General features: G+C 39.5%; 1 protein-coding gene across 1 annotated transcript; it reads left to right on the top strand.

Moving 5' to 3' along the window:
* The first annotated feature begins 5,420 nt into the window (after positions 1–5,420).
* Positions 5,421–22,830, top strand: cog7 (component of oligomeric golgi complex 7). The gene is made up of 17 exons (XM_041816460.1): positions 5,421–5,894; positions 6,254–6,402; positions 7,796–7,912; positions 10,498–10,666; positions 10,781–10,863; positions 11,527–11,649; positions 12,120–12,318; positions 13,353–13,480; positions 13,587–13,741; positions 13,872–13,988; positions 17,712–17,777; positions 17,910–18,096; positions 18,203–18,343; positions 18,516–18,599; positions 18,805–18,919; positions 21,810–21,953; positions 22,045–22,830. Exons 1-17 carry the CDS (start codon positions 5,729–5,731, stop codon positions 22,209–22,211), a joined length of 2,310 nt encoding a protein of 769 aa, XP_041672394.1. The 5' UTR covers positions 5,421–5,728; the 3' UTR covers positions 22,212–22,830.
* Positions 22,831–24,094: the final 1,264 nt, after the last annotated feature.

Genomic DNA, 24,094 nt, shown 5'->3' with positions numbered 1-24,094 from the left:
CTTTCAATTCAGCCTCTGTTACATGGCTTTGAGTGCAAACTTCTGCCTGTATCTGTTATATACTATAGCTGATATCCACATAATGCATGGTGCATGCCCAGTGTTTAAAGTGAGGATTCACTGCAGAAGCTGATCTGAATAATCAGTCATCCATTTAAATGACTTTGACTGATGCAAAAAAGCATACAAGTCAAATGTTCTGAAAAACAACAACAACAACAAAAACAACAACAACAACAAAAAAAACAACAACCCCCCCCACCAGAAGTTTCTGCATCAGTGTGTAAATAGCACAACATTAGATAAATTTGTTTTTTTTAATGTGCAAAAAATTTAGACAAAAAATAGACTCAAAATGCAAAGGCCTTAAAAGAGCTACATGACAATGTACAGTCTGGATAAGGAGATGATCATTCATGAGAAGAACTAATGGGAAAAATGTCACATTTAAAGTAGACACAGGCTGTGGATACACTATAATGTCAAGGAGGGCATATTAAACATTATTCCTTGAAGGCCAAAAACCCATGCTTGCTCAGTGCATGATTAAGCTCAGAATATACGGTGGCCATAAAGTGCCAGTATTAAGAATGGCTTAACTGCTAGTGTAATATGAAGGATTTTAGTTGTAGTCAATTCAATCACTGCCATGCATAGTAAAACAAAGTATTCTAAATCTGTGTCCATCTTGGAGTGGTCCTTGTTACTTGTTTTGAATAAAGTACAGCAGTATTAGCATGTGTCTTCACTGATATGGAAAATCCCTGGCTTTGGCTTTACAAGCCATCCGTCACTGTCGGTAATTTGCAAATGTGAATGATGTCTCGTAGGTAAATGTGTTGATGTGTTCTAAAAGATGTTAAAATTAAAGTGGTAAGTCGTGTTTATTATGCTGTTTAATGAAGCAGGACAACGATGATTAACACATTCTTTTTATTATAGTGCGGTCCTTTAATTGGTCTACATATCAAAGAACAAAGGGACAAAAAATGAAGTTTTGAGCTTCCTCAATGACTAGGCGAATTTGAATAAACATACTTAAGAGTGACTGAAGGTTAACATCAAGAGAAAAAACAAATGTCAGAAGGACACAAAGCATCAGAACCTCCTTTTTAATTTATCCCAATTGTTTCAGGCAGCAAAGTACTATTTTTCCGTTATGTAATTCTGAAATTACAGAACTAAACAACACAAATAAACTAAAATTATTAGTGAACTAGACAAAACAAGTGTTTATTTCTGCCTCAAACACCTAAGCCAGTCCAATTTTCCCAGATTGTTCAGATACAGGATGGGTGAAACGGAGTTTCCAACCAACATGCTGCACAGCACTGGAAACATAACATGACAATATGTGGTGACACCATCCATGTTCAGACACTTGGACATCAACACACCAATCACTGGTGGAAGAAAGGAAGTAAAGGTAATGACCAGGTTGTTGATGATGACCTGCAGAGCTTTCTTCTTCTTTGGATGGACGGCTCCTCCTGCGGGGTTCGATCTCTTCAAGGTCCAGAAGATGGTGACATCACAATATCCAATAATAGGGAGAGCCAGAGCAAAAATCATGACTTGACCAATGTTGTCAATGAGATTATAAAATTTTACAAAAATACCTCCACAAATAAAAGTCACAGTCCAAACACCAACAGCTGTGAGGACCCTGGGAGTCAGACTCTTGTTTGCGTGATAGACAACAGGATGAACCACAGCCAGGTAACAGTCCACACAGATGCAGGTGGTGAACAGAGGCCTCCCACACAGATCAAATGGAAACAAGAAGATCATAAATAATTCAAATTCCACATTAAACTCGTGCAGATAGTTGTACAACTCAGTTACACTAAATAACAAATACATCCCATCTATGACAGTAGCATTGAGCACAAAGACGTCATAAGGGGTGAACCCAGCTCCCTTTCGTCCTCTCTGTATCATGTCCCAGAGGACAACAACAGCTGCAGGAAACCCAAAAACAAAACAAAACACACTGAAACATGTCCAGAGGATGACACCTTCAGGATGATCTTCACACCACAGAACTAGGTGCTTATGTATATCAGAGCAGTTTGTGATGCACGACATTTTCATAGACTTAAAACACCAACCATCTGTGCAGCAACTGATCAAGTCAACCTCTTTTATATGACAAGCTGTGTTTGATTCAGTTGTCTTGATTTGAATAGTGTATATGCTGATGAATGGCTTTTGTTTGCAAAGCAGAATATTTTTTTGCTATGAATATGGTTACTAAAGAAAAACAGAAGAGTGAATGAAGAACTTATTAGTTTAGGATTGTTTAAGTTTGAAAATTTTGCATTCTTACTAAATATGATGAACAAATGAGGAAATATCTAAGGCAATGAGGAAAAAGTTCGCAAAATTGTTAGGAATTAAAGGAAAAGTGAATGAGGAACACACCTTTCAGTAACTGTTAGTTTAATGAGTAGAATTCTAAAAACTCAGATTTTTTAGTTGTACTAAAACTAACTTGCAAGAAAACAACAGGTGGACAAGATGTAGAAAAAATCTGAACGTTTACTGAGGGAAAGTTAGTAGAGAACTTAGTATAACACAACCTTCTACAGGACTCAGTAGGTGTGTGCTCCAAGAACTGGCATGTCACGTTTGACTGATCTGGACAGGGCAACTTTAAACTGGTGTTCAGCAAAACCAAGTTGTGGCATTATTTGGAGTAGGGCCTGGCACCATCTCCAAACTGAAGGACAAATTCCATATGAAAGGGGATGTCAGATACAGGCCAAGAAGTGGGCATCCTAAGAAGACGACACCCCAAGAAAGACCATTTCCTGACCCTGTCAGCACTTAGGAACTGTAGTCTGTCTTCAGTAGATTTGCAATCAAGGTTTGCAGGACTGCTATGACTGCCCTTATATATATATATATATATATATATATATATATATATATGGATGTATTTGTGTATTTATATAATTTGATAGAAAGATAAACTGTGCATGTAAGTTTGTTTTACTCAATGACATACATAGCATAATTTTAAGCAGAAAATTACCTTTTCTTTTTGAAGCATAAGTTAATTAGGCCCCATGAAAAGAATAGCATATGGACTCATGACCACCTTAATCAGAATGTCTATTTATTTAGGTGGGCCATCAATAGTTGTCTTCACTGATGTGGAAAATGTTCCTAGCTTTGAATCTGCAAGTCATACTGTATGTCACAGATTAATCAAAACACTGTCAGCATCAGTGATTCATACATGATGAAGTTGTCTCGTAAGTAAATGTGGTGGTGAGTTCGGAAAGATGTTACACAAACACACAGTGACAAGTCTGATTTATTATAATGTTACAGCTGCAGCACATTTATTTCTGGATGGTTCTTTTACATGGAAAATGACAAAACAGTGGAAATAAAAAAGCATTTACTCTCCTCCAATTCTGGTTGAATTTTTAAGAAACATGCAGCGGAAAAGAAACGGAAAAGAAACACAATCAGTTGATTTGTCAAGATGACCAAACCAAAAGTGGCCCCAAGCTAATTTGAGTTTGAGACCCTATAGGTGAAGAGACACCAGATAAGACAAAGCAGATATTAAATGAGGTTTACTTCTGCAACAACTGCTTGAGCCAGTCCAGTTTGCCCAGATTGTTCAGATACAGGATGGGTGAAACTGAGTTACCCACTAACCTGCTGCTCATCACTGGATATATCAGACAACATAAATTGGTAGTTGTGTCTAATTTCAAAAACTCAGACATCAACGCACTGATTACGGGTGGCAGATAGAAAGTAAAGGTAATGACCAGGTTGTTGATGATGACCTGCAGAGCTCTCTTCTTCTGTGGATGGACAGCTCCTCCTGCGGGGTTTGATCTCTTCAAAGTCCAGAAGATGGTGATGTCACAATATCCAACAATCGAGAGAGTCACAGCAAAAAACACAATATCAAAAACATTATGAAGAAATCCTTCCTGTTCCACAAAAATATATCCAAGAACAAAAGTCACTGTCCAAACACCAACAGCTGTGAGGATTCTGGGAGTCAGACTCTTGTTTGCATGATAGACAACAGGATGAACCACAGCCAGGTAACAGTCCACACAGATACAGGTGGTGAACAGAGGCCTCCCACACAGACTGAATGGAAACAAAAAGCCCATAAAAGCTGTAAAGTCTATGCTATGCCCATGTAGATAATTATACACCTCTGTAAGAGTAAAGAACAAATAAATCCCATCGATGACAGTAGCATTGAATACAAAGACGTCATAAGGGGTGAGCTGGACTCTTTTCTGCCCTTTCTGTATTATGTCCCAGAGTACAGCAACAGCTGCAGGAAACCCAAAAACATAAGAAACTACACTGATACATACCCAGATGATAACACCCACTGGTTGGTCCTTACACAAAAAATATTCACTCTTTGTTGAGTCTGAAGAGTTTGTCAGGTTTGTTAACGGAAACATTTAGAGTCCCAAAAATATTAATATAGCTTCCTTTGTCACCTACTGTGTAGCTACTGAACACTTATACCAGGATGAAATCAATAAAATAAACCTTATTTAAATATTATGACTATGATAAATGAAGTTGCCTTTCATGTAAATGTAGTGGTGAGTTCTGACAGATGTTAAATGACATTTCTTGTTTATCTTACAATCTAAGGACCAGCAGTTGACTGCTGAAATTTATATAAAAATGACACTGATATCAGCATATTAAAGCATACAAAGAAAATAAACAAGACTGAAACCATGCAGGTCCCCACCTGGCATCAACTTGTATTGATCGCAAACCTGTGCTGAAGCAGACTGGGAGGAGAGTGAAAACATTTCTTCTGTCATGAAAAGCTTTCGTGTCTTTCATGCCTTTGTTTTAACAAAGAAATGTCCAATTTTGACAAATCTGCCTGCGCTGATCACTCCACTAGCAGCCGTTGTCTACAATCAGTCACACAACTCTCATACTCATGCTGAAGCAGGTCGGCAGAGGAGCAAAAACATATTTCCAATCATGAAAAGCTTTTTGTGTTGTTTTGATTTTTCATTTCATACAGGCTGGGAATGAATGCCTATGTTAATGCTTTAGCACCTCTACTGCCTCTACCTTAGACCTTAGAGAAGGTGCGCTCGATTTGCTTACCAGCTGTCCAGGAATGACAAATTAGTATTTCGTGCGCACGTTACATGTCCTGGCCAAAAATTGGTATTTTGTAGCCACAATATAGCCAATAGCTATATTATGGCCCGCTATATATACACAATCCAATCTTTTTTTGACCATGTCATGTCTGGGGCTCCGTATTTCCTAACCCAGCACGAACAACTTTATTTACGAACTGTTCTTCCTCTCGTCCATATAATCTTATGTAGTAGGTCCCTTTGTTGTGCTCGCGCTTGTTTCCGGGGAAGGTAAATATAAAGCACCAAAAGGAAGTTGTTGTCAGTTGTCAGTAGTAGTGCTATCACCAAACATTGGAAATATGTCTACTTTTCTCCTCTAAAGCCGTAGACATATAAAAACAACTCTGGAGGAAGCCGTCGCCTTGTTGGAGTTATATTTAGTCGTAATGATAATTTCATTTTCATGGGCTATTTATTTTATATTCGTGTCGAAGCCGCTGTTTGGGAAAAACTAGCTAACGTTAGCAATGGCTCGATGACACAGACTGCACTTTAGCAGAAGACTTTGACTGTATAAGACCCTGTTGTTTGCTCTTGTAAAGGAGCACGGAGACAAAATGGATTTCTCTAAGTTTTTGGACGATGATTTTGATGTGAAAGACTGGGTGAATGGAGCCTTTAAGGTGGTGCAGAAGGACGCGCCGGGGAAGGCGGACACTCACGCAGCTACACTGGTCATGAAGCTCCAGCTGTTCATCCAGGAAGTCAACAATGCCATTGAGGGTGAGTATAATAGTTAAAGTAACATCATACATTAACGTCATGTAATGTTTGGACTGTTACGATTACATTTGGCTGCATAGATATCTTGTTTTATCCTGTTGTCACTCTAATCCATCATATACACCTAGATCATATATAGCCTAATATAACAGGCCTGGTGCTGCTCCTATTCACTGACTGCATTGTGTTTATAGCTATCCTTTATTCGAGCTTTATAAAGGTGCAGCAGAGAGCTGCTTGGATTCCTTTTGTGCAAACGTAGAAAAACATGGCAAGAAAGAAGAGTACATATTTTGTAATATTTTTCTTTATATGATGTGTTCTCCATTAATGAAACACTGATGTATTTGTTTGTGAAGAGACCAGTAATCAGGCGCTCCAAAACATGCCCAGAGTTCTGCGAGATGTGGAGGCTCTGAAACAGGAGGCATCTTTTCTCAAGGACCAGATGGTTCTGGTCAAAGAGGACATCAAGAAGTTTGAGCAGGACACTGTGCAGTCTATGCAGGTGCGTATGACTACTACATACACAGAATATACAGACTCAAAGTTTATTTAACATTTAGAGCTCATGCACAACAAAAGCCCTATTTGCACAGGATTGATATTACCTACAAATGTCTGGTAATTTGAAATAATCATGTGGGATGCCTGTTTATTTTTTAATCCCATGCAAATCGACCATGTCTGAAATTTGCAGAATAAAAATTCGAGAGAAAATTACCCACCATATTTCAGTGCACACAGGTAATACTAATCCCATGCGAATAGGCATTCTGTGTAATTCATGGCAGTAATTATGTTTTTTTACAGTCAGTGCATCTTTTTCTGCCTCTTTTCTTATTGAAAAAAAATAATAGAGGCTGTGTAGGGCATTGTTAACACTCTTCTGGCCACATTTAGGTTATTAATTGTGCTTTCAATTCCATCTTATATTCAAAATGACTTTATTTTACTTAACTTATTCATTTAAACATTTCTGGCCAAGTTTGCATGCGCACACTAATGTGAACAGAGCTTCGATTTTCCCCCCTACAGCTTGTCTTTACAACTGCCTGATCTTATATCAGTATTATTTAGCTGTATCTTTTATGCATAACACCGTTTCCAATTTGAAATGTGTCACTCAGCATTCAATTATTAGACTACAACAGCTGATCTGCACAAAGAGGGTTGTTATGCATGCTTAATGATCGCGAATGAATAGAGTGCAGAATAAAATCCACAGCATCAACTGCATAAAACTGTTCAAAATGACAGGAGAGGTTCATATTTAACACGGGATTTATTGCTCTTATTAACAAAGGATACTCAGCTTTCTTCCTCTTCTTCTCTGTCTGATCAGCTGCAGATATGCCTCACAGGGGGCTGGGGGTTACACAACCTTTATGCGTAATAGAAGAGCTGGGGGAGATTGTTTTCAAGTTTATTTGCCATGGACAGCTTTCTATAATTTAAAAAATATTTAAAAAAACACTTGGTACTTACTGTCTATTGTAAACTCTGGTTAACAATATAGGACACTTGTTGACAACATCACCTGCAGAACAAAAGAGCATTTTAGTATGAACTTTAGAGTTTTCCTTGCTGCTGTCATGCAGCATGTTCTCCTTCAGAAATGTCAGCAAAACTGAGTACATTACAGACTTCACTTGCCAATGCACCACACCAAACACTGACGTCTGAGAGTAATTCATAAATTATCAGTGGTCCACAGGTAATACTGATCCTCTGCGAATAGTACCAAAGATGAAAATCTACATTGAAACTTAAAATGTTTAACCATTGTGATTGCAGGGTAATCCATTTTTTATAAACTTGTAAGGTAACAGGTTGACATTGTCTGATTTTCAGGATGTTCTCATGATTTTTGACTTGAAGGAGTGCCTCTGTTTTTGAAGGTCCTGGTGGAGATAGATCAAGTGAAGGGCCGCATGCAGCTAGCAGCTGAAGCTCTGCAGGAGGCGGACAAGTGGAGCACACTAAGTGCAGACATCGAGGAGACCTTTAAAACACAGGTAGAGGGGAAATAACCATGCAAAGCAGATGGATTGAATAAATTCCTTGTTCAACAAGCAGATCCCTCTTGCAAAGCTCCAGTATACATGATTATGCCAAGTCTAAGAACAAGACCTGACCAATCAACTTCATTAAAGAAGGAGGTGGTGGCTACAGGCAGAGCTTAGTTGTACTGGAAGCCAATAGCAATGGCTGTTACCAGTATAGCGTGTAGCTCAGATGTTGCTAAAGTGTAGTGGCAGTTTTATCAGAATTGGACCACTTTTCTTTATGAAATAAAGAGTAAAGAACAGCACTGAGAGATTTTCATGACAGAAAAGATGTTTTTGCTCTTCTCCTGACCTGCTTCAGCATGAGTTTGCGATTGGTTCAGGGGTGGGGTTTAGTTGTACTGTAAACAAGAATTTCAGTGCCTGCTGCCATTATAGCAATTAGCTCAGCAGCCACATTTCTTTATTAAACTAAGAGCAAAGAGCCACACTGAAAGTTTTTTTTTGGGTGGAGATGTTTTTGCACTTGTCCCAGCTGGCCTTGGCCTAAGTTTTAGCCATTTATAACCGTTCATAAATTACAGCAGCTGACTTTCCAAGCTCAGGTTACTACTGGAGCTGCACATGCTTACTGTCTCATTTTGTCTTGTCGTTCTGATTGGCCTGTAATGAAAGTGACTGACAGAATGCTTGTCCAATCAACTTCTGAGCATTTTTTTTTAAAGTCCTGCCCTTTCCAGTTGCGTTGTATGGAAGGCTTCTCTGATGAATATAAAATTATATCCCTGCCATGGATATATGAAATAGTGTTTCTAGTGTGTCAGGTTAGAGAGGGAGGCCATGACCACACGACTGCACCCAATCAACAGATATAGGATAGCTTCTTTTTAGATCAGGCTCAAAGTTAGGTCTGATTGAAAGAAAAAAAAAATGGTTACCAGAATGAAAACTTCTTTATTCAACCCCCTTAGCAAAAGACATTATATTGGCTCGTATACAGTGCTAAACTATAAGATGTAAGATTTGGGTTTAATATGGGTGCAAGCCAATTATTGTTCAATACATAAGATATTAAGATTTTTATACAAAATGAAATATCTATAGCAGGGTTGTCCCGATCCTGATCGTATGTATTGGATTGGAGCCAATATAAACATTTTTAATTGATCGGAGGTTGGCAATTTGATCCGATCAGCCCAGCCAATCATTTACCTCAGCTGTTGTAGACGGAGCACAATTTACGACAGGCCGTAAACGCACCAGCAGCGGTAGCAACATTAGCATTCCTGTGTTTAAAATGTCAGCGGTGTGGAAAAACTTAAACATGAGAGTGAAAACAGTCAAGTTGCCACTTGCAGCATCTGTAACAATGCCGTTTCAAGAGGTGGTAGCTGCAGTTAACACTACAAATTTGATCTGTCATCTCCAAACTAAACATGCAGCGGAATACGGTGACTTCACTTCAGCAACAGGCAGCTACACCGAAGCAACACACTCTTGACTTTAATAGGAAAGACAAGTACCCTTGAGAGAGCGATAACAGAAAAGTGGTCAAATTCATCGCTTTGGACAACCATCTCATCTTCGTGGTAGAGAATTTGAGTTTTTGTTGTCTTCTTGAGCTTTTGGACCTACACTATGCCCTGCTATCTCAACATTACATTACTGACACTGGCTTACTGGAGCTGTACAACAAAGTGGGTGACAGCATACTAGAGAATTTAAAAAGCAACGTCACTGCCCTTAGTTCCCCTACAGGTATTCGTTTGCCCCATGTCACTGCTGAGTCTCTCTGCACAGTCCTCCACCTTCAAGTTAAAGTGTACAGTGTTTCATGCATGCCAGTTTCGTGGGTCTCACACAGCAGAGAATGTAAAGCAGACAATCTATGATGATGCTGGTTTTCCTAAACAAGAAGCTACACTTCATTTTAAAGTAAAAGTGGGTAAAGAAGTTAAAGTAGGGGAAAAAGTGATGTAGCAGCTCCAGTTTTTTGATAGTCTGATTTAATTCAAACGCTGCACTAAGTGAAAATGTAACTTTATTTTTTGACAAATGATTAAAGTGAAACAGAGTTATTACAACATTCTGAGCAGAAATGTGATATTATGTTTTTTACAACAATGTCGGCTGTACTGAGTTAAATGGAATAAGTTTGAGATAGCTAGTAGTTTTTCAGTTTGCTTAAGTTATTTTTGCAAAGAACAATAACTGAAACACTAGGTAATTATGAGTGTTGGATCAGGACTCAGTATCGGTAGATATTCAGTATTAAAAAAATGCTTACAGGACAACCCTACTCTAAAGATATGTGCATCAAATACAGATTACATGCTGAGAAATAAGTTGTTCTGGGATTTAAATTGCAATGCTAAAATTATTTAAGTAAGACTTGCATGGAAACATTGTTTATATAGGCCATTTAATGCAGATTCAACAGAAATATAGTACAGTTTAATTCGTATATCATCACCTGATTATTAAAAAAAAAAAAACAAATTAGTGAACATTTGTGTGTTTTAGTATCTAACTGATGGTACAATATTTTTGTCTGACAATAACCTTGAATATGATCTTTCCCTTTCCTGTTCCAGGACCTTGCGGTAATCTCCTCCAAGCTGACCAGCATGCAGAACAGCCTGGCCATGTTGGTGGACACCCCGGACTACTCTGAAAAGTGTGTCCACCTGGAGGCTCTGAAAAACAGACTGGAGGCTCTGGCCAGCCCACAGATTGTGGCAACTTTTAATTCCATGTCTATAGGTAAGAAGCTTTGATACTTGAGCTTTCAATTCTCAAACGTATTTGTGCTTGAACGTCTTTATTTATACTTCTCAGTGTACACACATAATTGTGTTTACTTTATATTCTCTGCAGACCAAGCCAAGCTGTTTGTTAAAGTCTTCACAGAGATAGACCGAATGCCACAGCTCCTTGCATACTACTACAAGTGTCATAAGGTAAGTGTTTCAAGCCTTTGCATGGCTGTAATATTAATTTAATGCATGTGCCATTTATGAACTAGAAAAGCACTCAGAGAGTGCAGACCTCCGCCATTAGCCCTATCTCCCAATAGTGAAGAATCCTTTAAAAACATTCCTGGATCCAGACGGTGATCCAGATCACTCCCAAAATCTATTCCTTCCAGCATTGTGAGTATTCTTGCTACAATTCGCTGTCTTTCTCTCTGTTACGCTCCGGCTCGTCTCCTTGACCGGGCATGCGTCTTTTAAACTCTATAAATGCCAAAACTTTGAATAAGTTACTCATGTCCGCCATCTCCTGGTGTAAAGTGGTAACAGCGCAGACCACTGCCATTAGCCCTATCTCCTAATAGTACAGAATCCTTTAAAAAATTCCTGGATCCAGACGGTGATCCGGATCAGTCCCAAAATTCTAACCAGTTCTTCCTTATGCCATTTCTGACATTTCCTGAAAATTTCATTAAAATCTGTCCATGACTTTTTGAGTTATGCTGCTAACAAATGAACAAAGAAACAAACTAACAAACCCACCCGGTCACATAACCTCCTTGGGGAAGGTAATTACATTCTCTCATGGGTTGTCATGCTGGGTCTTGGCATTTTTCTGCAGTGGATGAATGTCTGCTTTTGCATCTCCAGGGTCAGTTGGTGAACATGTGGCAGGATCTGTCTCAGAGTGAACTCGGCCTGAATCAGCAGCTGTCTGAGTTTTACGACACCTTACTGTCTACGTGGCACGCCCAGCTACAGTGGAGCAGCCAGGTGAGACACCCACCCACAGATCCACCTATGATATCACACTATTTAAAGAGATTGGATAGCTCTCAGTCTGAGAAAGTAGTTCCTTTGTTTAGAACTTTTTATCTTTAACCTGGGAACCTTTTCTTAATTTAGCTGTATATATGTTCTCTAAGTGGGGCAACTGTAGCTCAATCTGTAAAGATTTAGGTTAGGTACCAGAGGGTTGACAGTTCAAGTTCTGGTTGGACCAAGTTTGGAAAGTTGTTTTAGTTTTTCGAGAAGTGCTAGTTCACTTCCTGAGGACTGCTTGTTGGCAGCAGTCCTCACTCTGACATCTCGCTATTAGAGCATGTCCAGAGGAGTTTGTTTGTGCATGTGTGTGTATGCTAGTCTATGTGTTTGTTGTACATTCAATAACAGATTGAAGGAAAAGAATTTTTCCTTCATGGATTGATTGATTGTGTATTTATCTTGTTCTAAAAACTTAAAAGGTGTTTAAGAACCCGTACGAGGTGGTGACAGTGTTGCTCATCCAAACCCTCGGTGCCATGGTTCCCTCCATTCCTGTCTGTCTCAGTGCGGCTGTGGAGCGCTCCGCCCAAGAGCAGCGTCTCGACACCCTTCTTGAGCTCCATCACACCGCCTCCACCTTTGGACATGGCCTGGAGTCTGCCATGCTACCACATCTGGGTCTGTATTTAAAGTTGTGTGCAAAGTGAAAGCCAAAATTGGTGTCTAAACAACCAAGATAGGTTGGAACAAGGTTGCTGTAAACACGTGAAAACACTGAGATCTACATATGTGTGGCTGAATTTTTGATTTAGACTGTTATAAAGTTAGTTGTTCACAATGTCTCTGGCTTGATTTTATTTGAGCAGGGCAAATATGAGCCTGTGACATCAATGGTCCCTCTGGGGAAATATTTATTTTATATTTTGCATATCTATCAGCCATGGTGGCCTATAGGTCATGAAAGTATCATAAGGGAGAGATTTGTGCCAGAAAACGGTAAACTTAATCTCGGACTTCTGTCTCTCTGCTGTGGCACAAAGTCAGGCAGCTGCACTCTGATCACAAGCATAATTTAATCTGAGAGGATCGTATTGCTCATGAGTGGGCGGGGCTACAGCTCATTCAACTGACACGCCAACATCATCCTAGAGCAGTTTTTACTGCCATATTTTTCATGATTTTGAAGCTTAATTTTGTAAACTTAGAAATGCTTTCATGACTGAAATTTTGCCTGGTGGTTCATAACATAGTGGCCTGTCATACAACAAACTTAAAATACACATTTTTTTATGACTAAACTGAGACCTTAAACATAATATGACTGTAGATGCTGCAGATATGAAGGGAGAGTTACTGCAAAGGTTATAATAGTATTAAAGTTTTCATTGGTTTTTATTTTGATTTCATTTGCATTTTTTTGTTTCAGTTTTTGATGCTATTTTGTTATTTTAGTTTACTTTTTATTTGGGAAAAATGCTTTGTTTGAGGTCTTTTTTATTTTAGTGTTAGTTTTAGTTTTCGTTCATGTGGGACTTGTAAAGAGCCAGAAAAAGTAAACTTCATATAATTTTTAAGAGTATATTGAGATGTACAGAAACATTTGGATTTAGATAAGTCTTATTTTTATTTTAGATGTAGTTATTTTGTTAGTTTATAACAACCTTGGTTACTGCAGATCTTTATGTTCTGTGTTGTTGTTTTTTCCTATCCAGGTGAGAATAATCTGCTGAAGGTGAATGAGCTGGTGTGTGCGCTGTATGACCCTTACAAACCTTACCAGCTTCAGTACGGAGAGCTGGAGGAAGCTCACCTGCTCATTCAGATCAGTGCTGTACCTTTGGTTAGTCCACACAAAATCTCATACACACATTCATCATAGATGTGTTAAAATCTGTCACTTAAAACTCTTAATTTTCATTCCTTCTCTTTGGGATGCCTCTCTATAGGAACACGGGGAGGTCATTGATTGTGTGGAGGAGTTGAGTCACTCTGTTGGGAAGTTGTTCAGTCTGGCCAGTGCTGCTGTGGACCGCTGTGTTAAAATGTCTGATGGGCTCGCTGTGTGTGGCCTCCTTAAAGCCCTCAAAGCTCTGTTCACTAAGTAAAGATCTTACATGTTGCACGTACCTACCATGTATTTAGTAAACGGAAATGATTTCCCTTCTTTTAGTGCATTTGAACCTTGTTTTAATCGATGTCTGTATTGTGATTTTGCACCGTGCCCGTTTCAGGTATGTGTCGGACTTCTCCACAACACTGCAGTCAATCAGAAAGAAGTGTAAACTGGAGGATACACCAAGTTCAGCTGTTTTCCAGGAAGACTGGACAGCTTTCCAGAACTCAGTCAGGTATTTAATGCTCCTTTATATTTAAAACAGTTCATCAGAACAGATATTAATTTAACACTAAAGTAAGGGAGCCTCCTAAAAATGTAGGAATTGTTTCATGAGATGAGAATAACCTCAGTCAATTTGTCTTTAGTCAGCAGAATGTTTTGCTTTCACTGGTGTGATTGTACTCAGAGGGATGCTGGAACAATGGCTTAGTAGGTAGTAAACTATAAATGGAGTCTAAAAATGACCCCTTAGGTTTCTTCCTTCACAATGTTGTTGTGTCTCTTTTTCTGTGAGCCAAATTATCCCCAGAGGTCTCTTTTAAATCGAAACAAAGGACCATGTTATAAAAGCAGTAAAGTTACTGAATAAATCAGTATAATGTTTAAAATCTGGTTTGTCAGATGTCCTTTGATTTGACTTTGGCTGATGGCGCTGATTTTAGCCAGCTACTGAACTTCCAATCATTTGACCACAAGTCAGATTGTGGTATTAATACACAGATTTGATCTTAAGCTGAATTGTAAGAAAATGAACAAGGGATGTAATTATTTTCAATTTATTTAGATTTTCCAACTTGTAAAACTGACCCACAAGACTTTAATTAACCATGAAGATCCAAGTTTAGCTTGAACTAAACCTTTAATTTTTAAAAGAACAGCAGTGAGCCCTAACTTATTGCATGTTCCCTGTGCTGGATGACTTAAGTTCACTTTTATTAATAATAATAATATTATTATTATTATTATTATTATTATTAACTTTGTTTTTTAAAGGTGCTATACAAATAGAGGTTTGCAAAGTGCTTTGACAATGAGCAGAAACACAAATAAAACAAAGCATCATAACACAAGCAAAGAACATAACAAGACAAAAGCGCATCAACAGGTGAACCCATGAAAATAAAGCCAGCGTTGTAAAACCAACATCGTAATCATCCTAGTAGGCCCATTACAGAGCCTGAAAACATGTCAAGTTAGAAATACATTATGAAACCTTGATATACAAAATTCCAGAATAACATTAAAGACCAAGAATAAAAATAAAACGAAAAACCCAGAATAACCTAGACAAATCCAGGCAACACAAGAATCCAGCTACATAAAAAAGACTGCTATTTACCCAGCAGATGTAGCACATGATTCAAGAGTTGTTATATAAACGCTAGGTAATACAAACCCCAACTTAAAAAAGTTGGGACTTTGATTCAACAAAAAACAGTCCCATTAAACCTATATTTAACTGAATACAGCACAAAGAGAATAAATAAACTGTATATACGCATATATATATATATATATGATGTTTAAACCGATAAACTTTTGTTTTTTAATGTTAAAAAAAATCTTAATATGCATTCTGAATCTGATACATGTAACATGTTCCAAAAAGCTGGGACAGAAGCATGTTTACCTCTGTGTGTCACCTTTTCCTCTGACAACACACTTAAGAGTAAGGGAACTGATGACACTAACTGTTGAAGTATTGAAAGGGGAATTCTTTACCATTATATTTTGATATACATCTTGTATTAGTTGCTCAACTGAAAACAGCTCAGTCTGAGTCCAGTCAGCAGCATGTTTTGCTCTAGCATTTAGGCCATATTGCCCAGGTCTACCTGTGGTCCAGTTCAGATTGTAAGGCACAGAATGAGTTTATTTGTGATTCCTTTATCAAAAATTGTGAAAGATCCCAAATAGCTGACCCGTATCTTCCTCCTTTTTCTGGCACTCTTCCATAGAGGTGCCAAGCTTACCTCTTAATACCAAAGAGCAGCTACAGACACAATAAAAAGTTTGCACTGATGTCACTTTCAGTGTGCAACATGACTACTCAGCCGTGCCGAGTGGCTGTCTGTATGAAAACAGGAGAAAAACAGACTGATATTCTAGCTTCTGGTGGACATAATCAAGATGTAGTTATTAAAAAGATGACAATTTTCAGCTTAAATTAATAATAATAATATCTTGAATTTATATAGCGCCTTTCAAGAAACCCAAGGTCGCTTTACAGGAACACATATACATGGACGAACTATGTGAGGGGGATAGGATGAGTGTAAGGGGTGCCTTAGTGAAGACTGTAGGCTGTGGTGAACAGGTGGTGCTTGAGACGTTTTTTGAAAATGTCCAGAGATGGAGCGCTACGAATGTCTGCAGGAAGAGTGTTCCAGAGGGTGGGAGCTGCAGCACTGAAGGCTCTGTCTCCATAGGTTCGGAGTTTGGTTTTGGGCATGGAAAGTAGGCCGGTGTCTGAAGATCGAAGGTTGCGGGATGGTGTGTATGGATGGAGGAGATCAGAAAGGTACTGGAGAGCCAGAGCATGGAGAGATTTGTATGTGAGGAGGAGGACTTTGTAGTTGATATGGGATTTGATAGGGAGCCAGTGGAGGTGCATGAGGGTCGGAGTGATGTGTTGCCAGGGTCTAGTGCGGGTGAGGACTCTAGCTGCAGAGTTTTGGATGTACTGAAGCCTGTCTAGGGTTTTGCTGGGAACTCCAGACAGGACTCCATTACAGTAGTCCAGGTGGGAGGTTATGAAAGCATGAATGAGTGTTTCAGCCACAGAATCAGGGAGTGATGGTCGGAGTCTGGAGATGTTCTTGAGATGATAGAAGGCAGATTTGGTGACAGACTTTATGTGGGACTGGAAGGAGAGGGTGGAGTCCAGGATGACGCCCAGGTTTCGGACCTCGGAGGACAGACAGATGGAGGTCCCGTCCACATCGAGCATGAGATCTCCAACCTTCTGCAGCAGCGCTTTGGGGGCCACCACCATGAGCTCTGTTTTATTGCTGTTGAGTTTGAGTTGGTTAGAGGTCATTTAGGCTTTGATGTCGTGGAGGCAGTTTACTTGGGAGTGGGGAGGGAGCTGAGTGGATGGTTTGGTGCTGAGATAGAGTTGGGTGTCATCTGCATAAGAGTGAAAGCTGAGACCGTGTTTGTGAATAATCTGTCCAAGGGGAAGCATGTAGATGGTGAAAAGGAGAGGTCCAAGAACAGAGCCTTGAGGCTTGCCCTGGTTAACTGGGGTGGGGGATGAGTGAGAGGTGCCACTTCTACTTACTCCAGTTCATGCTCTATGCCACTCAGTGGATGGAACGACAGTGATTACACTGCCTGCCCTGTCACATGCATACCCTCTGCATTCCAACCATCAAGTTAGGCTGCAGGTGTCTGTGGAAACAAACTATTTTGGGGTTTGCCACACTAAACCATACTTAGTGAAACTGGACCACCGGATGGAAATGCAGCTTAATACACCCCGAGACCTGCACAGATGCTGACTTTTGAACTTTGTGTTGATAATTACCTGGATGGACTTTTTCCTCTTTAGCCCAGAGGACTTGATAGCCATTGTTTCCTCACCCCTGACATGCAGAGATTTTTCCAGAGTATGAGTCTTTGATAAATTCTCTGCAATTGCACATTTAGGAATATTGTTCATAAACTGTTGGACTGTTATCCCGTGCAACCTCATTCCATCACTGATTGTGAAAAACTGAGCCTTCCATAAGTATTCCTTTTATACCAAATCATGGTTCTGTCACCTGTTACCAATTAACCTACTTACCTGTGGAACATTCCAGGTGTTTGCTGAGCATTACACAACTTTCCAGGTCTTTTTTGCTTCTGTCCCAACTTTTTTGGAATGTGGTGTTGTTAGAATGTATGTATATTTAAAAAATAAATGTTAACACCCAGCCCTATATTGAGTAGACTGATGTTCTCTTTACAGGATTATTGCCACTTGTGGAGAGTTACTGAGACAATGTGGGGCCTTTGAGCAGCAGCTGTCAAACAAGTAAGACAAATATTTCTGTAATTTACACAGTCTTTTACTCTAAACCATTCACCTATTTGGAACACACTCACAAGACACATCAGAGAGTGAGGATTTTCATCTATACTCTAATATATTCAATCGTCCTCATAGGATTCTTGGCACAGCAGGTAAGTATCTATCAGAGTCGTACAGCCCACGCAGCCTCACAGGCATCCAAGAAGCCAGCTCCACTGAGAGGAAGAGTGCCACCAAGAACCCCTGGCAGGAATACAACTACCTTCAGAGGGGAAACATGGCTGAATACAACAGCCTGATGGAGGTCCTCTACTCCTTAAAGGTATAGTAAAAGAGAACTTTCTCTTAGTGAGCTTTTGCTTGCTATCAGGTGGTTTATCAATAAAACTCTGCAGCTGTTTAAACGCATCTCTTTCCTCATATTACAGGAGAAGGGCACAGGTAACTCCAGCCTGTTAGCAGAGCCTAGAGCAGCTCTGACCAGACTCAACCAACAGGCCAACCAGCTGGCCTTTGACTCGGTCTTCCTGCAGATCAAACACCAGCTCATTCTCGTCTCCAAGATGGAGGTGATTAAGTGTTGAGTTTCCACTTTGATTTGATTTGAAATCCTCTTTGACGCCATTTGAGTGCACGGCAGAGAGCTTCTGGATTGCCTGTGTGCGATTGAATGTTGGATGCTGTGTATCTATTTTAATCTCAGCCCATGCTGTTTGATTGAAGCCTTCTGTTTCTGTACAGAGACAGGAGGAACCTGGTATAGGAGAGAGCTACACAGAGGACCTGCCTACTTTCAGCCTGTCACCACAAGAATACATCACAAATGTTAGTGACTTCCTTTTCAGTCATCATAAATCATGACTAAGAAGTTAAAAATGAACAGTGCTGATGAATATGATTTACACAAAGCTCAGTAAATGAAGTGGATTTTTTTGGTACATTTTCACAGCAAAAAGAGTTCAAATAAATGATGTATTATTCTATAGCCCTCAGATATACACTATCTTAAACTATATGTCTATGTTTCCAGATAGGGCAGTACCTGATGTCTCTGCCCCTCCACTTGGAGCCATTTGTTACACAGGAAGACCCGGCTCTAGAGATGGCCCTGCATGCTGGGAAGCTTCCTTTCCCTCCAGAGCAAGGTTTCTGTTCCTCTTCCATGAGTATCTTCTCGTCCTAGCACTCCATGTGTGATTTGATATACTTTTAAACTGTTGTCTCTGTTTAATTTTACATTCTTCTAACTCATGCATATTTCTTTATCAGCTAAAACTTTGTTTTCTCAGTTTTCACCCACTGATCCAGTATGATCCTAAATACTTTAAGCTCCAATCAGCACACAGCCCAAGTTAAAGTTAATGGTTTTCTGTCAGGTAGGCTTTAACCTGAGTTTACACTGATGTCCAGTTGTTAAAGAAACATACATACACAAACATACTCAGACTAAATTGAAAAGATGATATGATGTACTAATGAAGAAGCTGAAGTTGCCTGTAACATTAGCAGTGATAAGCCAACTTGTGGTTGCATTACATAACAAAGTTTGCTGTTATTCGATGTTATACAGGATGTTACAGACATAATGTATGACGTTACATATAAAGAAACTTCATGTTGTTTTACCTTAGATTAGAGCCTGACCGATTTATTGGCGGGCCGATTAATCGGGACGATTATAGTGTTTAACAGATTAATCAACTTCTGCCAAAATGTAGCCGATATATTAACTTTTTTTGCTCCGTGGTGATTGTCTCTGCTCCTGTCGCTCTGTGTGTCTCCATGCTGAACTCAGCCCGAGACCCTGTCCCCTCCCCCTCAGACGCAGAGTGCTGCAGCAGCTCTCCCTCACTCAGTGTTGCCAACTTAGCGACTAAGAGTTTTCAGACCCCTCTGGCGACCCTTTTTCAAAAAAGTAATTAGCGACAAATCTAGTGACTTTTTCTGGTGTTACTGGAGAGTTTTGGAGACTTTGACGTGAAAGCATGTATCATTGTCCTTCTCACTGAGCAGCGCTGCTGCCGTGGGCCTCACCCCGTCCCTAAGCACTCACAGGCAGCCTCGTCCTCGTCAATTCGACTGCAGCAGAGTAGAGGACTAACACTCGTTTCAGACTAGGATCGTGTTTTCCTGTTTGTGCTGCGTGTGTCAGATCCGGTTCCTGCCGGTGCAGCTTTCACACAGGGCGTGAGTTTTCTGCATGTCAGCCGCATCTCCCTGTTTTCAAAGCCCTGTCCTTCTTCATAAGTTTTACCTCAGTAAACACTGCTAAAAGCTACTTCATTTAGTGTACAGAGGAAGTGTGTCGGGAACTATTCAAAATAAAAGCATTCTGTACAAGTGAACGGAGTTCCTCTATAGAAATGCTAAACCAGGCTTTTACTTTGAAAAGCACAAACCAGAAAAGCATTCATACGGTGTTTATCTTTCCTGTGACATATTCTACCAGTGTGGAGACAGAAAGTTTCACTAATTGTAGATCTTTAGAGAACAACTTTATAAAACAGGCGCATTTAAGCTTGTGGCCTTCCTTAGGGTTATCAAGAAACACATTGTAAACATATTCTATTTGCATATTTGCCACAACGATGTAAATATGGCTCTCCATTTATCATTTTCTTGTCTAATATTGTCCACAGTCACAGTATAAGACTATTATACAGCATTTTAATGTCGTCTAAGTTGCATCTTTGTGAAATAAAGATAAATGCTACTGGTTATTCACATGTACCCATTTGTGTTCATGTACGGTATATATCCTGTGTATATCAATGTTCTTCTTTCATATATCGGCCAATAACGGTTATCGCCCGATATATTGGATATCAGCTTTTTTTTAGCCCCCAATATTGGTATCGACATCGGCCCCCCTCTGAGTGAAAATGAAACAAATGCGTGTGTATGACTTTTAAAATGACCATGGATATCAAGCGTGACCATTCCTTTTTTTAGAAAAGATTTTATACCCTTTTAATGATTATTTTTGGGCTTTTTGATGGTATTTAGATAGGAGGATAGCTGAAGAGAGACAGGAAATATGGGGTGACAACGGTGGAAGACATGCATCAAACAGCATCTAGAACAGGAATCAATCTTGTGACCAGTGTGCTGAGGACTGTAGCCTTGTGTGTGTAATAATAGTATTTGCAACTGTTGCCACTTGGTAGGTATCAAACGAGATAACAGTGCTGCCAAGACGACCATGTTTTCACATTTTCAGTAGCAAGGACTCACCAGGAGTGACTTGTGATTTTAAAAAGAAAGCAGGTTGGGAGATATGATTAATTGTGGAAGAGTGACGCACTTTATCCTTTGCTTCTTTCCTCGCCTGGAGAGCAGATCTGCTGAGATGGAGAGATACTTTTCCACCTCCTCACACATGGCTTGGAGACATCATGCCTTGCTTACTGGAGCAAATTAGATACTCACTTCAGCACTCGAAAGAGAAATTTTTGAAAGCGTGGGGTCCCTTTCTGAATGCATTCCAAACTTTATACTGGCGTGATCACTTGGTTTTATTCAACAGATCTACATATTATTCACTCACTTTGTGTTGGCAGTTGGTGTGACAGTGTGTTATGGTGTGTGTAGTTTTCTGGTAGTGTGTGGAGAGAGATTATTTTACATATTTCTTTATGATGATAGTGTTTGTACACTCTTATCCATGCTTGTTTAATTTATGTGACAAATCAGAAAAGAGACAGGACACACATTTTTGTCCACAGGAAGCTGTAATAGATGAAAATCAAAGGTTCTTCACATGAACTTTAAATGTTTAAAAAATAGAAGATGTTTAGAGATAAAGCCAGTTTTTTTTTACCGCAGCAATGACAATGAAATCACAACCTACACTCCCCTCCAAAGGTATTGGAACAGTGAGGCTAATTCCTTAATTTTTGCTGTATATACCAGCTTTAGCGTGGAAGTGACCCCATCCAAAATGTGTCATCATACTTGTTATTAAAATTTTCCATACACTGTTGTCACTGCTGGGAACAGACTAACTTTTGAAACATCTCCCGTCCTCTATTTCAGGTGATGACCTCCCTGAATTGGACAACACAGCAGACTACTGGCTGGGCTCCATCGCACGTGCAACCATGCAGACGTACTGTGACGCCATCCTTCTCATTCCCCAACTCGGCACCCATTCCACCAAACAGCTGGCCACAGATATCGGTATCTAACAGAAATAATGTTTCATGTTGCTACAACTGAGGTTTTGTTTTTTGAATCAGTTTGTCTGATGCCTTCTGATCTTTCTCCATAGACTATCTGTGTAATGTGATGGACGCTCTGGGCCTGCAGCCGTCCCGCACTCTCCAGCACATCGTCACCCTGCTCAGGGCGAAACCAGAAGAATACAGACAGACAGCCAAACTGCTGCCCCGCCGCCTGGCTTCCACCATCGCTGCCCTTAGACTCATTGACTACTAACAACAGAGAAGATGAAGTATGGACTCTTCATGTTTAAAGGATCTCAGAGCTGTGACCTGGACTCACAGGCAGGTTTTACCCAGGTTGATGAAGAATGTTATATCAGGCGTGAAGTTTACATGTTACAGCTCCTTAAGTTTTAGTTTGGGGCTACAGCATTTGGGATTATAGTCTTCTAAGGGATAGAGATTGAAATCAGGGTTGGTACAGACTTTTTATACTGATTTATGTTTGATTTAAATGATGTTATAATGCCTTCAAGTCCAGCCAAAAGGGTCAAACTGTCCTCAATGTCTTTGATCTCTGCATTTTAAAGTTGATGAAGCATTTAAGGAAGAAACAAAGGTACATCAGGGGTTGTCTGAAAGCATTTTAAATCTAGAGGACCTTTATATTTGTTGTTAATTATTTGTCATACTAACATATTTCATCTATGATCTTAAATTATACAAACAAAAGATCTGTCAATCAGCAGTTGACATAAAAAGGTGAAGGTAAGCGTTCTTGTTTGTCTCTGATGTAGCAGAGGCTGGACTAACAATACAGATTGTCTTCATTTCCAGATTTCAAAATGCAGTATTGTGAAAAAATCTGTACATAAACACTGACAAAAACACTATATTGGAGTCAATTGTGATTTTGTCATATTTAGTCAAATGAAATCTGTGGTTAATTGCAGTATTGTAGTGTGCAAAAACATGCCTCTTTTTCTAAATCGATTTTTTTCTCAGAGTGTATAAATATCCCTGTGTAGCTGGAGTGCCATTCTGCAGCTCTTTTTTTGTTACTGAAAGCATTTGCACCCTCAAGTCATGAAAATGGACAAGTCTGTCACATTCAACTCTCCAGGGAATTTGTGAAGGTAAGAATCCTGACTGAAAAGACTGGCATTGTGGGAATTTGTGGGATATGATTACATTGGTAGGAAACAATGACCAGCATTTTCCAATATGTGATTTTTTGATAAATGGATTTGCGGCTTTATCTTTATAATATTAGAACTAATGATTTTCTTTTAATTTGAAACAATGATGGACTTTTTCCCCATCTTAATGTCTGGAGATTGACATAATAGTCAAAAGAGAGCATGACTTCATGGTTGTAATGATTTCAGTTGCTACAATTATGTTCCTGTTCTTTCATTGCCATTATTATTGGGAGTGCTAGTATTAGAATGATCAGCCTATATGGTTGTCTCTGTAACACAGTTACTGCTGTTATGGACACTGATACACTGCTGCAGTGGACCCAGCCACTGCTTTGACCAACATCAGCACCAAATCAGCTTTACTTCATCAGCTATAATTACCAACATCAGTCTTCTCCGTTTCAGTATCATTTTAGTTGCTAATGCTGATATTAGTATACTGCTAGTTCTTTACACACCATTACCATCACTACTGACATTATAGCTATATTAAGAAAATGCCCTTGTCTCTCTACCTGCATCTTTCCTCTTTTCTCATGCATCTCCCTCCTCTTTTTCTGCATCTACCTCTTCCTTTATCTGCAGATCCATGCTCTGTCCCTGCATCTCTGTTGCTAACAAACAAACTAACAAACCCTGCCGATCACATAACCTCCTTGATGGAGGTAATTATGATCAGATTTCTACACTTACACAAACCATTACAATGAGTCTATTGCTACCCTTTTTCGAAGTTTCACATTTCTGAAGGCGATTATTTTATTAAAGGAGACATGCAAAAATCACTTTTTCAGGCTTTTCTAACACAAATATGTGCCCTTGGCCTGTCCACAATCCCCTCAAGTACCAGAAAAATCCATTCCCTGTCCCCCTCTCTTTCTCCACCTTTCAGAAAATGTGTGCTGAAACAAGCTCTTCTCAGATTTAGCTCCTGGTGACCTCACCAGGAGTGTAA

The sequence above is a fragment of the Cheilinus undulatus genome, linkage group 20 (genome assembly GCF_018320785.1).
Source record: "Cheilinus undulatus linkage group 20, ASM1832078v1, whole genome shotgun sequence".
NCBI lineage: Eukaryota > Metazoa > Chordata > Actinopteri > Labriformes > Labridae > Cheilinus > Cheilinus undulatus.
This window is presented reverse-complemented; position numbering and strand designations above follow the sequence as displayed.

What these genes read in the sequence shown, in the direction of transcription:
- cog7 (XM_041816460.1), top strand. Translation starts at nt 5,729, where the DNA reads ATGGATTTCTCTAAGTTTTTGGACGATGATTTTGATGTGAAAGACTGG. An exon ending in TGCCATGCTACCACATCTGG is followed by an intron (nt 12,319 to 13,352) that starts GTCTGTATTTAA and finishes TTTCCTATCCAG; the next exon opens with GTGAGAATAATCTGCTGAAG. An exon ending in TTCTCGTCTCCAAGATGGAG is followed by an intron (nt 18,344 to 18,515) that starts GTGATTAAGTGT and finishes GTTTCTGTACAG; the next exon opens with AGACAGGAGGAACCTGGTAT.